This window comes from Erpetoichthys calabaricus, chromosome 5 (genome assembly GCF_900747795.2).
Source record: "Erpetoichthys calabaricus chromosome 5, fErpCal1.3, whole genome shotgun sequence".
In the NCBI taxonomy this organism is placed as follows: domain Eukaryota; kingdom Metazoa; phylum Chordata; class Cladistia; order Polypteriformes; family Polypteridae; genus Erpetoichthys; species Erpetoichthys calabaricus.
Genome location: NC_041398.2, coordinates 86775717 through 86789120, shown reverse-complemented (window position 1 = coordinate 86789120; position 13404 = coordinate 86775717). Strand labels below are relative to the sequence as shown.

At 34.9% G+C, this 13404-nt stretch overlaps 1 protein-coding gene across 1 annotated transcript in view; it reads left to right on the top strand.

The window, feature by feature from the left end:
• The window catches only part of zcchc4 (zinc finger, CCHC domain containing 4), a 66739-nt gene that overhangs the window by 42279 nt on the left and 11056 nt on the right, over nucleotides 1-13404 (top strand). The window contains exons 6-12 of the mRNA XM_028801741.2: nucleotides 12-84; nucleotides 955-1105; nucleotides 1637-1737; nucleotides 4101-4222; nucleotides 7480-7555; nucleotides 8200-8251; nucleotides 12669-12813. Coding sequence (XP_028657574.1) covers nucleotides 12-84; nucleotides 955-1105; nucleotides 1637-1737; nucleotides 4101-4222; nucleotides 7480-7555; nucleotides 8200-8251; nucleotides 12669-12813 — 720 coding nt within the window. The remainder of the gene's footprint in view (nucleotides 1-11; nucleotides 85-954; nucleotides 1106-1636; nucleotides 1738-4100; nucleotides 4223-7479; nucleotides 7556-8199; nucleotides 8252-12668; nucleotides 12814-13404) is intronic.

Genomic DNA, 13404 nt, shown 5'->3' with positions numbered 1-13404 from the left:
TTATATTAAAGGTATTGCCAGTTCAATTCTGAAGATGAATTTTGCCACTACAACATGTTTAACCATTATTTTTTTGATGCAGAGGTAAATTTACATATTTAACTTTTAAAACCTATCAATGAAGTTCATCAGTTGTTTTTAGTGTATTTCTTTGTTGAAGAGTATTCACTTATGTTGACAACAACTGAGAATAATATCTAAGGAATACATGTTAGGATATACATTTAACTGTATACTCCACTATCCCAAGTACTTCTCAAATGTGCATTTGAGATTAATTAGATAATGCCGTTAATTGGTCCTTTCTGAACAAATGTGGATTTGTTTGTGCTGTAATGGACTAGAGCATTGTCCCAATTTTTTTGTTTTGAGTTAAATGCTGATTCAGTCATTGTAAGATTATGAAAATAGATTAGGCATACTTAGCAAATGGTTGGCTTTATAAACATGTAAATGTAAGTACATTTACTTCCTTATCTAATGTTGTTTTATAAAGGTTCCATATATTAGTACTCACTTGTAAAGTATGTATGTATATAAGAAAACATTTCCTTAACATAAAGCACTTATGTATCTTTTTGGGATCAACTGGTGCCCTGTTCAGGGGTTATTCCTGCCTTGCCCCTGTTGCTTCTTGGGATAAGATTCAGCTTCCCTGTGACATTGCCTCTGAATATGCATATTTGGAAAATTAATGCATGGATGAATGGATTACAGACTAAAGGCAAAGACAAATCTCAATATGTGTTATCAAAAGTCTCCTTATTTGGCATATACAGTATATAGTGTTCTAGACAGAGGCAGCCATTCCTAGTAGTAGTAGTATCATCATTTATGCACTTAAGAATTTTACTAATTGTCATTTGTAAATGGATCTATTTATGTGTATATTAAAGTGTTAATGAGTCCAGAGTTGCGAAGTTAACGTCAGACCCTTTTTTGTGATTTTTACAGCAAGGCTATGTAACATGTAGGAAATTTCTTCTGGAAGAAATTGGAGAACGGGTTGTCTTAGTGTCTGATCCACCTTTTGGAGGTCTTGTGAAACCACTGGCCCACAGTTTTAAGAAAATTTCTGCAATTTGGAAAGCACAGCAGCAACTAGGTACAAAAATTGAATAATCTTTTCATTTTCATAATACATAAATAAAAAAAGAATATACTGTATTTCTTCTCAAATGTATTAATTTCATAAAACATTAGTGAAAAACAGGCTAAATAACCTATACTCTTCTTATTTTTTTCTTCTGCTAAAGAAGACATGCACATGTTCAAAAATGAATATTGAGACTAAATCATATTGTTTATTAAGCAAAAATAATTATAGATATAATTGAGTGAGCATGGATGTGTACATTTATGTGCCCAGTGATTGATTGGATCCCTGGCCAGGTAAAGTGCTTGCTTTGTTTTGTGACTTTAAACTCCGTAAGCAGGATAGGAAATGGAAATGGAATGAGTTTTATTTGAATATTGCATTATTTTACAACCCTTTTGGAATTTAATAAAAGCTTTATATAAGCACCTCTTTTAAAATAATGAATTTTAAGGTATGCTTACCTGTTTTTGAATTAGATAAATTATGTATCACTTTCATTTCAGTATTATTTTATAAATATATTGATTTTTTCCTTAGAGAGCAGTGTACAGGAGATGCCCATATTTTGGATCTTTCCATATTTTTTTGAATCACGTATCAAGGAATGTTTTCCAACATTTTCTATGTTGGACTACCAGGTATGTTTTTCGTGTTTTTTAAGGTTTATTTGTGTATAGAAAACAAAGTTCATTACTTTTATACTGTGTTTTAGAGAGATTCTGTTTCCAGGGTCTGGAAACTACTGTAAATGACAGAGTAAGGACATGTTTGAATAAAACTGAATCCTTTCAAGAATTTTTTGAAAGGCTGGACTCTCAGTAGAATATTTTAGTAGCAGTTGGTTTACACTTCAGAGTAAGAGCAGGCCTGTACTTGGTAATTTGTGTTACAGTACTTAAAGCAGATTCTAGTCAGTTTTTAGAGGCTACTAAGGAATGTTAGTGAGTTTTCTAGAGTTGGAGAAATATTTGTGACAAATGGTCTTGTCCTTAAAGGGGAACAAGGCATTATCACCTCTACCTGTGACTTAGAAGGTTTAAAAATATTATGTTACTATATGTTTATGCATGTAAAATTTTACAGATTGGACTTAGTTATTTTATGTAAAAATGAGTGAATTTTTGCATAACATAATTATACTTTTGAACATCGTGATCTGTAGAATATTTTTTTTTCAACTGCTGTACTACTTAAGGAAACACAGACTGAAACACTTTGCGTACATCCAGGGGATAAATATAGGTAACTTCCTTATTGCATCTTCTTGGTTTCCTCCCACACCCCAGTGATGTATAACTTATGTGTATAACGTACGTGTATACGTATACATGTGTACGTGTATAACGTATGTGTATAAATGTATAACCCCAGTGATGTATATGTTTAACTGGAGACTCTAAATTGCATAAATAATGTGTCTACATTAAAATGTGTCTTGTTATGGGCTTGTGTTACATCCAGGGCAGTGTTACATTTTGACAGTGGGAAATGAGGACATGCATCAAGATGATTTTTGTTAAATGCTACTAGTTACTTTTATTTTACAGGTTTTCTGTTGTTTTAGTCCTCACAAGAAAAAATACAGAAGTCCATATTTCCTTACTGAATATATTTCATTGAAATGGTATTCTACTTATAAAATAATTCACATGGTATAACTGAATATGATTTACTGTATATAAAAGCAATGCTCATTGCCTAAACTTCATGCTTAAGTGTGCATTAGCATTCACTTCTTCTCTGTTAGTTGCATTGTTTTTCTTTATTTGTAATGGTTTTTCAGGTAGATTTGGATGTTTGATGTGCACATCCTAGTTCCTGTGAAGCATGTTAAAAAATTTGTATTACATTTGCAGTCCTAGGGGTAAAAAATCGTCCTTATCAAACAATGACCTTCAGCTAAACACAACTGAAGAAAAAATATAGTAAACATTGGTTCTTTGAAGGCTTTAAATGTAACTAATCACAAGCATGGAATATAGCCTCTTTGAATATCAGTCAGTTCATGGCTCAGGTTTAAATTTGTATTGTCAGCTCTTTTCCACACCTTGAAGATCTATCCTGCCACTGTTTTTTTCCTGCAACTGTTCTTCTTTTCTTGATTCACTGAAACAGTCTAAATCGACTCTTGTGTGACTACATTAATAGTTTGTATGCCAGCAGCACTGGACAAAGTGTAAACAAGGTATATACACACACACACCCATACTCATTTAAACAGGAGACAATTTACAGTTGTCAGTTAACCTAATCTGCTCTTATTTCAAAGATGTTGGAGAAAAAACTAGGCAAGTACGGCGAATGGCGAATATAGAGAACATAGAGTAGACAACAGCTGAGCACTACCCCAGGACACTGTAGTCATTAAGCACCAGTACTAAACACTCTGCAGATTATTTATTAATTTTAATACTGTATTTTAATGTTGTTTGCTTTAGAAAGTAAAAAGATTCTTTGTGGTTTTTGTGGTGAATATTGCTAGTATTAAGTGGTATTAAGATTGTTTTTTGTGTTGTTATAAAAGAGAAAGTTTTTTTCAACCCAATTATGTATAATTTCTACATAGTTCCTTCAGAATGAGTTATCATTTAAGGCATAAGTCTGCTTAACAGACGCTTTAATCCAAAGCGATTTACAAAGGACACCAACATAATTGAATAACATCAGTCTGGGGATTGTTTGGGAACAACTGTTAATTTCCACAAGTGAAAAAGCTCAAAACAAAATATAAGCTAGTTCCAATTACCAGTTTATTTTGCATTATGCAATATCTGAGAAGTACAGGGTTCAGATACAGGACAGTATACTTTACCTATTTTCTGCATTTTGCTATGCCTTATTTGAGGGTGCTTACCCTACTTGTACATACTGTATATTTTGTTTAAATTGTTTTGTTTTTCACTGTACTGTTTTAAGATTTCTTCTTACCATTTTTCAGCAGAATACATTTGTCAAAAATGTATTGCACAACCAATTATTATTTTTTTGTTGTTCTTTTCAGGTAGACTATGAAAACCATGCTCTTTATAAATATGGCAAGAAAGGCCGCAGACAGTCTCCAGTCAGAATATTTACTAATCTGTCTCCCAGAGACATTATCCTTCCTTCAGATGAGGGCTACCGGTAAGGGTGTGACTTTAATATTAACATTAAACTGGCAGACAGTGTGGCGTTGTGGTTAAGGCTTTGGACTTCAAACCCTGGGGTTGTGGGTTCAGATCCCACTACTGACACTATGTGATTATGAACAAGCAATTGGCGCACCTGCCTGTGCGCCAATTGGAAAAACCAAAAGAAATGAAACTATATCATAAATATTGTAAGTCACCTTGGATAAAGGTGTCAGTCAAATAAGTAAATGTAAACATTAATAGCATAATGAAACACTTTATCAAATGAACTACAATGCCATTTTGTTAGAAAATATGATTTGTCTGTTTTACATTTAGTGATGAAATTTGTACCAACAAATAGCTCCTTAAACTTACCGTGAGACTTTTCATTTATACGAGATATATTGTAATATTGGAGATACCAGGAAAGACTTGATGACAGGAAGAACCAGCTTGATTCACATTTGCCTGATGATCATATTGTAGTCTTCTTATCTGGTCAAAGTCTACATGTTCTAGAGAAATGGGTGAAAGAAATGGATGAAGAAAACTATTAGGCCGGTTTGTCTGATCACTATTAGGTACTGTTTGCATCAGTTGGATATATCCTCCAGACATAAGCATGTAGTAAATATGTACTGGGAACACCTAGCAGACACCATTCTTTGGGATGAATTCAATTATCACCCCAAAGGAGCATTTGCCACATCTCAGGAGTATTCAGGGGCACTGAAGCTGAAGGAATGCAGTTCAGGTAATGGAGGTGGCTACAAAGTAGGTTTGAACAAAGGATGTTCGGTGTCTGTTATTGCAACAACGTGATCGTGACACCAGCAATGATGGAAGCTGATACAGTAAAGAGAGAGGCCTTTGTTATGTTTGCAATATGTACATTTTATGACAGTGTGTTCTTGTTGGCCGTAAAGTGTTTGAGGTTAGGGGGTGAGTATCTGGCGGAATTGGTGGTTGGGAAATAAACGCCTTTCTGAGACAAACGGCACCTGTACGCTCTCGCATTGTATGCAACAGCCTTCCATGCAGTTTTTGCAAGAATATGTTTGAATGTGATTGAGTAAAGTTTTCCTTGAGAGATGTTTGATGAGGTCATGATAAAATTACATTTGGGCAACACCAGAGAGATCCAGGAAAATTTTTCAACAGTTGAGGAGGAGTAGATGGTGTATTACTGAGGTTCATCTCAGCAAGTGTATAAACATTGGCCTTAATAGTTAGGAAAAGCACCATTAAACCAACACACTGGTATGATAGTCCACATTTTAAGAGGTTGTGTTCTAAATACTTAAGGTTTAAACTTCTTAGCTGTGCTGTAAAAAAACAATTTCAGGGTATTTAAACAAACGTTGGCCAGTAGTTGAACTTCAGCAGCAGGTGAAGTCTTGGAGCTGTAGCAATGGAAAACTGTAGAACAACTCTGTGGCATATTGGCATTGCACACATATTTCAGAGTATGTTTGTGAATCCAGTGTACACATGTTCTATGAGTCTATACCAAATGGTATTTTGTGGGAGGATTTACAAAAGTATGGGGTTGTATGACCTATGCTGCATTCTATAGGGTCACTGCAATGTGGTATTTAAGTTGTGTTCACATGCTTGTTGTTTAGTTAAATAAATTTAAAGTGGTTATAGGACACTGTCAAAGTTATATATCGTCTTCTGTCCTGTTGTCCAATTAGAAGACCTAAATTTACCATCACTTTTTATTTTCTGCTGTTGATATTCTCTTGCCATCATTTGGCACACAATGCATCAGAATCTGTATCCACAAAAGTTTTATCATGGTTCTTTACCAGAACAGTGTAACTTGATCCGTAAAAGTTACTATGTAACCCTCATAACAAATTACCTAAATATTGAAGTTTTTGCATATTGGTGTCTATCTCACAAGTAACACTAGAGGCAATTGTAAAACTATTTAACTTTTTGGTGCAGTGTAAGCAGTGCTGTGTGAATTATAATAGAGGATGATAAGAGGTAGCTGTTAGATGAAGCTGTTGATTCACTTGCCCATTCACCCATGAAAGTATGGGTAGTGACTGAAAGATGGTGTCAGTACAATCGGCCTAAATGAGGTTCCTATTTAGGGTTATTGGACTCAATAAAATTATTATTCTTCAACAAGTTCTGAATAGATCTTCTATTTTACCGTATCGAGAGAAGACAGTTTAATTTGTTTACACATCTATTAATATTGCTCACAGGCACCTTCCACAAGATGTACACCAGGTTCAGACACTAGGAATACCTGGAAGGCCTTTATTGGGAACTGGAAGCTCATTGAGAAAAGGAAAACCAAACCAAAGCTAGAGACTCGGAAGAAAATCCGATTGGTTACATCTTGCCTGAAGAAGGGGCCTTAGCTACCTCGAAAACTTGCATATTGAAATCTGTTCAGTTAGCCAATAGCAGGTGTCATTTTGCTTTACTTGTCATTGCAAGAAACATTTTAACAAGTTTAGCATATTAAGATATGATTAAGACATATTGCCTCTTGTCATGAAGCTATCTATAGTAGTCAATGTGATGACATTTTCCAACAGGGAATTGTTCAGCCACACAAGTTCCCTTTTGAGAATGTTTGTGTGAGACCAGTAAAGGCAGCTGCATTCCTTAACCAGGCTCTGATAGTATGGGGCATTTTGGGATATGAAATACAGTCTTTTTCACATTTTGCATATCATTCTGCATATCATTGCATCCTAGGAGGAGAAGGTTTTACTACATATTGATAAATCCAGTGAGTTGTATCCCTGTTTTAGGTTATTAAGTCATTCTTTTCCTGTGGCTTTGGAATAACTTTTTTACTCTTAAGTTTTTAAGATAATTAGACCAATTTGGGTTGCAGCTAACAAAAGCAAAAGCTTTATATTTCTTTGAAATTGTTGCCTTTATTTGCATCTTAGTTATTTGTGAAAGTTTAGAACAAATAGGCATATTTATTTTTTGACATTGCCCCTAGATTTTAAAGGGTGTAATGTTAAAAGTCACTTTTATACTAAAACAGAAATGTGTTGCTCTTTGTTATAAAATATTTAAAGTATCCTCTTCATAAACTGAACACAATGAAAAGTAAAACTAGATTAAGAAGTAGGCAGATATATTCAATATGGCTATGAAAATATTTAAATATTTTAGGTTTCTAGTTGATCTAAGCTCTGTTTCATTTTATATACTGCACGTGTTTTTGGATTTTAGTCATCATACTTAAGACATATTTTTATGTATATTCATATTTTCTTTTTATAGGTTTTGCTCTCAGTGCCAGAGATATGTTTCTTCTGAAAATAAACATTGTGACATTTGTGATGCCTGCCCATCTAAGGTAGAAATATGCCTCCCCCTGGTGGGGTGTATATACTTTTTTTTTTTCTTCATTTTCTAGTCTCCTTTGGTACCTTATGAAACACTACATGAATTGTTTTAAATATTTTTAGCCTTTGATTACTGATATTCTTAGAATTAATAATTTTATGGTGTTTGAAATTAGTATCCATAATAGTAAAATAGCAGCAAATATTACAAATAAACAGATAATTAACTTTTCCTTAACTCTTACCTTATTTAACATTTATTTTTGAATGCCATGGAAATCTGATAAGCAGTAGTCATTTTCTAGCTGTAGAGCTGCCAGAGCTAATCAAGAGTATTTGAGCAGTGCAACAAATGCTGAGAATACTACCTGTTGTATGGATAAAGTACAGCAATTAAACATTATCAAAGTTTTATACTTTCAGAGGGCCCCTTTGTTACTACTTTGGATATAAGGAATTGTGATACTTCACCATTATTGCATCTTTACAATTCTTTTTTTATCCTTATAAAATATATTAGTCATTATTTTACACAGGCTCATTTTAGCTAATTTATTAATATTTTGTAACTTGTTGTTTTAAAAAGGTCATTGCATAAAATCAAATTAAAAAAATTTTTTTTACTTTACTTAATTTTCTTATTTTTATATTTCAGGATGGGAGACAGTGGAGGCACTGCCTACAGTGTAACAAATGTGTAAAACCAAGTAAGAATTGCTGTCTTTATGTACTAAATAGGTTTTACCTTTCTCAATTTCATTTACAGTATGCTGCACAGGAGTAACAGCAATTTAATTAATCCCAAAGTAACAACATTTGTGTAAACCCAGTTGTATTTTTTTGGAACCTGTAGCTAATTAGAATTAATAATCTGTGTCTGGCTGAATGCTCTATTATGTTTAGAATGTATATTTTCTTGAAAAATATGTTTAGTTAGAGAAGAGATGAAAAACATGTTTCATGTCAGAATTACGTTTTCTTTAACAAAGATGTAATTCTAAATTGAAATATCTTTATTTTTGCACTTCATTTCAAAATAAATTTACATTTATAAGATAAAAAAACCCAGTGACCTAGGGATAAAATTCAGTCTCTATTTTGAATGTCATAAAATCCGACTAAAGGAGATTCAAATCAGGGAGGACCTGAAGGGCCCTAAACATTTCTGCTTGAATACACCATTAATGATGAGACACAGTGATGAGGGCTACAGAGCATAGATGAGCTAAAATCCAAATTATTCGTTGGGTGCCCCACCTGATTCATGATGGTCAAAAACCTGATGCACTGTTGATAGGCTTGGTGACATGGGATATTCAGCTGAGGTAGTGAGGAAAAGGTGTGAAGGAGAGATTATAAGAATTGTGAATTAGAATATAGGAAGTATGATGGGAAAATTGCTCAACGTGGTGGAAGTGCTGAACAGAAAAGAAAAAAAAATGTGTGATGCTCACAGGAGGCATGGTGAAAAATGAAGGTACAGAAATGTTTAGTAAGAATGGTGGAACATGCAATTTTTTTCACAGGTTTACAGTGAGGGTATTACTAGAGTTGGGGCCCTTGTGTCTGAAAAATAGGCAGACAAAGTGGTGGAAGTGAAGAGGGTGAGTGTGTTGTAGAAGATTGTTAGTAAATGACTCAGTGTAGCCTCAGCATGTGCCTCTAAGGTTGGCAGAAGCGATGAAGAGAAAAGTGAGTTTTGCGACAACTAGATTCAGGTGACATCCTAAGTACCTCAGAGGAAGGTGACTGTAATGTGTGGTGACTTGAATGGGCACATCAGAACTGATAGTGATGGTCATGATGCAGTCTATCAAAGCCTTTACATCAGAAAAAAAAAAGAATAATAATTCTGGAGTTTGGTGATGCAATAGAACCAGTTGTGTGCAGCACCATAAGCAGCAGAAAAAGGCAACTTGGTGACATATTCTGGTGATGTAAGGTACCCAGTATTTGTTGGTGTGGAAAGTTGATTGGAACATGAAGTGATTCATGTAAAAGGATGTGTATTACAGCATTACTTGGATGTAGGAGAAATTTAATAAGAGGCGTGATGAAGCCCCAAGGTTGAAGGTTTGGTAGTTAAAGGAGTAAAGCATGAGAAGTATTTTGCTGGAACAATGGTAACCAGAGCAAATGAGGTTTTAGGATTACCCAGTGAGAATGGCAATTGGGAAGCAATGAAGAGGTCTAAGTGTGGAAAACGTGACTCATTGAAACTCAGAGGGGGGATGCTGAGGTAGAGATGGCAACTGAGGAAAAGAAGAGGTGCTATAAGAAATGGCAGAAAACAGATGTGACAGGGTGACCAACAAGTAAGCAAAGCAACATGTTAGCAGAGCAGTTAGGAGGCCGCAGGAAGTCGAGAGGTGAAAGTGGGTTCAAGAAATGTGTTTAGGATTGCAAAGAAGACAGCAAAAAAATGGTAACATGTATGAGGTGTGAACTGCTGAAGCATGCTGAAGGGAACATCCCATTGGATAGTAATGGGATTAAGAATACCTGGAAGAAGTATATAGCGGAATGGCTGAATGAGTAGAACAAAGTGGATAATGATATTCATTGTGAGAAAATTAGGACCTAGCTCTAGGTTTTCAAAAAAGGAGTTTGCAAAAGCACTGAAAAAGATGAAAAACTGCTAAAGTACTGGGTCAGGTTGAGTGATGTTCGAAATGTTGAAGGCAGTTGAAGTTGCTGGAGTTGAATGGTTGATAAACCTGTGCAGCATGATTGTGTGTGAAAGGAGGATTGCTGAAGACTGGAAAAGAAGTGTGTTAATTCCATTATACAAAGGATAGGGCAGTTTATTGGAGTGTGGTCATACTGAGAAATCAAGATGTTAGAGGAGGTTAATAAAGGTGGTTAAGCTTATTGCTAAAGGAAAAATGCAGGATCAGGGCAAAAAAAACAAAATTCAGTTTGGTTGTTTACCTTTATAAGAGAACAATAGAGGTGATATTTGTTAACAGGCAAATGTATACAAAGCATCAGGTGAACTGAAAGAAACTGCATTATGCATTTTTCAATGTATGAGTAAGCACAAATTGTGGTCAGGACAGCAGATGGGGATAGTAAGAGTCTGAAATGAAGGTGGGACCACAACAAGGATGCATTCTGACTCTGTTTTTTTGTGATAATGAGATGGAGGTGGTAACCAGAGAATTGTGTGAAGGTGATAATCCTGTCTGATGGGAAAAAGTGAAGGAGAGTTGAAGTAGATGAAATAGAAAGCTTGTGTGGAAATGAAAAGCATCAAGGTACACTAAATACAGGAAAGACGAAAGTGATAGTGTAAGGCAAAAATGTTAGTGGCATGGAAGAGGTAGGTGTATGGGTATACAGTGTGTGCAGTAATGGTATTGTGAGACACTCAGTCCAGTGCATGATTTTCCATAAATGGTGGGCACAAAAGATGTGGTGGTGCAAACCTCGTTTGTGTAAAAAAAAAAAAAAAAGTGTGTGTGGGGTGCAAAATTCTTATATAGTAAATCTAAATATTAGCAATAGAATTGTTTTGGACAAAGTAGGTAATTTCTGCTACTTAAGTGACATGTTGAGTGCAAACGGAGGTGCAAGCTCTGCACTCCTACCAGGGTGAAAAGTACATAGGAAAATCCTGAGAGCTGTCCATCATTCTGAAGTAATCTCTCTGGCATTGAAGGGTAAAGTTTATGAAAGCTGTATGAGGAGTACAATGCTATAAGGAAGTGAGATGTGATCATATAAATATGTGGAGTGTCATAGAATGAGAGGAAAATGAATGCTGAGTTAACAGAAAGACTTGGTGGAAATGTGGTAGGTGTTGTTTTTAAAAGCAGCAGGCTAAGGTGGTTTGGGTCTATGGAACGAAAGGCAGGGCATGACTGAGTGACGTGGTGGACCAAGATGGGGGGGGGGGGGTCTGGTGGTGGGGGTGGGGGTGAGATCGAGAGGAAGGCAACAGAAGACATGGTTAGAGATGCTGTAATGTGATATAGAAAGATCTGGTTTTATCCAAAAGAAAGCCCAGAACATTGGAATGTGGAGGAAAAAGATTTGGAGATAACCAGCTAACTTGTGTCAAACTTGAAAATGGCTATTAAATCACTGATGATGATATTAATGACTGTTTGAAAAGCCTATCTCATTAATATAAACATTTTTGAGCTGTGTGTGGTGTGGAGCAGCAGAACAACCTGCTCAAACACGGTGCAACTTATTCATGGCCAGCTCAAAGGTATTATTCCAAATGCTAATTTTTGTTCTTTCCTCTTCTTGCTAACTCAATAACATGTAGTGTATGCTCATGTGTCCTCTTCTGATGGCTCAAACATCCTTTTACTGGCACCCTTTAATTTCTTCTGCAGGGTTTGGGTGGGGTTGGGGGATGTTTGTCATGAAGTGGGTGGGTTAGTGTTCCATTTTTGTATTTTAAATTATTTGTGTGAATTAGTTTGACTTTTTTTTTTTTTTTTTTAACTTTTCCTATAATTTTACTTCAATAAAAAATTGATCACACAAAAATAATGATAAACATGTTTTGTTTAAACACTTGTTCACTTTTCTCAGATAAGTTGTAATTTTTGGGAGAATAATTATAAAACCTGGATAGCTTCGACCTGGTGTATTTTTGCTTACCTAAATGTGCTCATGAGTTTTGATTGCTAGTGTGCAATGAAGCATAAAGTACCGGTATGCTTATCATAAGATCAATTTTAACTTTATATTACTAATTTTAGGGTCGTTCTTTTAATGGTTTTATACTTCTGTAATTTGTATAGTTAATGTGTACCAGTTTATTAAATGCATTCTTACACTCTGATGAAGAAACCTAAACAAATGTATTACATTGTTGCATTTTTAAAAAGTAATAAATTTACTCTAAAGATTAGTAGGTAATGGTAACCTTTCCACTTATGTTCAGTATGTAGGTATTATTTTAGTTAAATCACTGCATGAAAATGTATATTTAAATGTATTGTGTATTTTAAAGTAAATATGAACAGATGTGTAGTTTATACTTTATAAACTACACCTTTATAGGAGGATTAACTCATTTTGATATTTAATCACTCCTCTACATTACTTAATTCTGAAAATCATTTGTGTATGTCTCAATATATTTTGTTCTTGTTTCTTGTGCAGCCTGGATTCATTGTATGTCCTGCAATTGTTGTGCACTGAAAGATCATTGCTGTAGCAAGCCTTCTTCTGGCTGCTTTATTTGTGGAGATAAAGAACACAAACGTAGTATCTGTCCCCAAAAATATTCCAGCGAAAACGTCAAACAGTGAGTACTTGTTTTATTAAAGCTAGAAAAAAACTGAACTTTAATTCTATTGACCCTCCCATATATTAAGAGATGTCAGAGGGGACTATGCCCAGAGGGGGACTGGGTGGTCTTGTGGCCTGGAACCCCTGCAGATTTTATTTTTTTCTCCAGCCATCTGGAGTTTTTTTTTGTTTTTTCTGTCCACCCTGGCCATCGGACCTTACTCTTTTTTTTATGTTAACTAATATTATCTTATTTTAATTTCTTATGTTGTTATGTTTTTTTATTTACTGTTCTTCATTATGTAAAGCACTTTGAGCTACTTTTTTGTATGAAAATGTGCTATGCAAATAAATGTTATTATTATTATTATTATTTACAGTAGGTCTTTTAGGTTGCTTGGTGATTCTAAATTGGTTCCTTGAGAAAGTGTGTGTATGCATGAGTAGACTCCAATTTGGACTGATGCCCCATGCATGTACATGGCTGCCTCCTTTTTTGTAGCTAGTGCTGCTGGGATAGGCCCTACTGAGGCCAGAATCTCAAACTGGGTTGGGCTTGATAATGTTAGATTATGTTTTCTGTTGCATGAGTGCTTGCTTATTTATT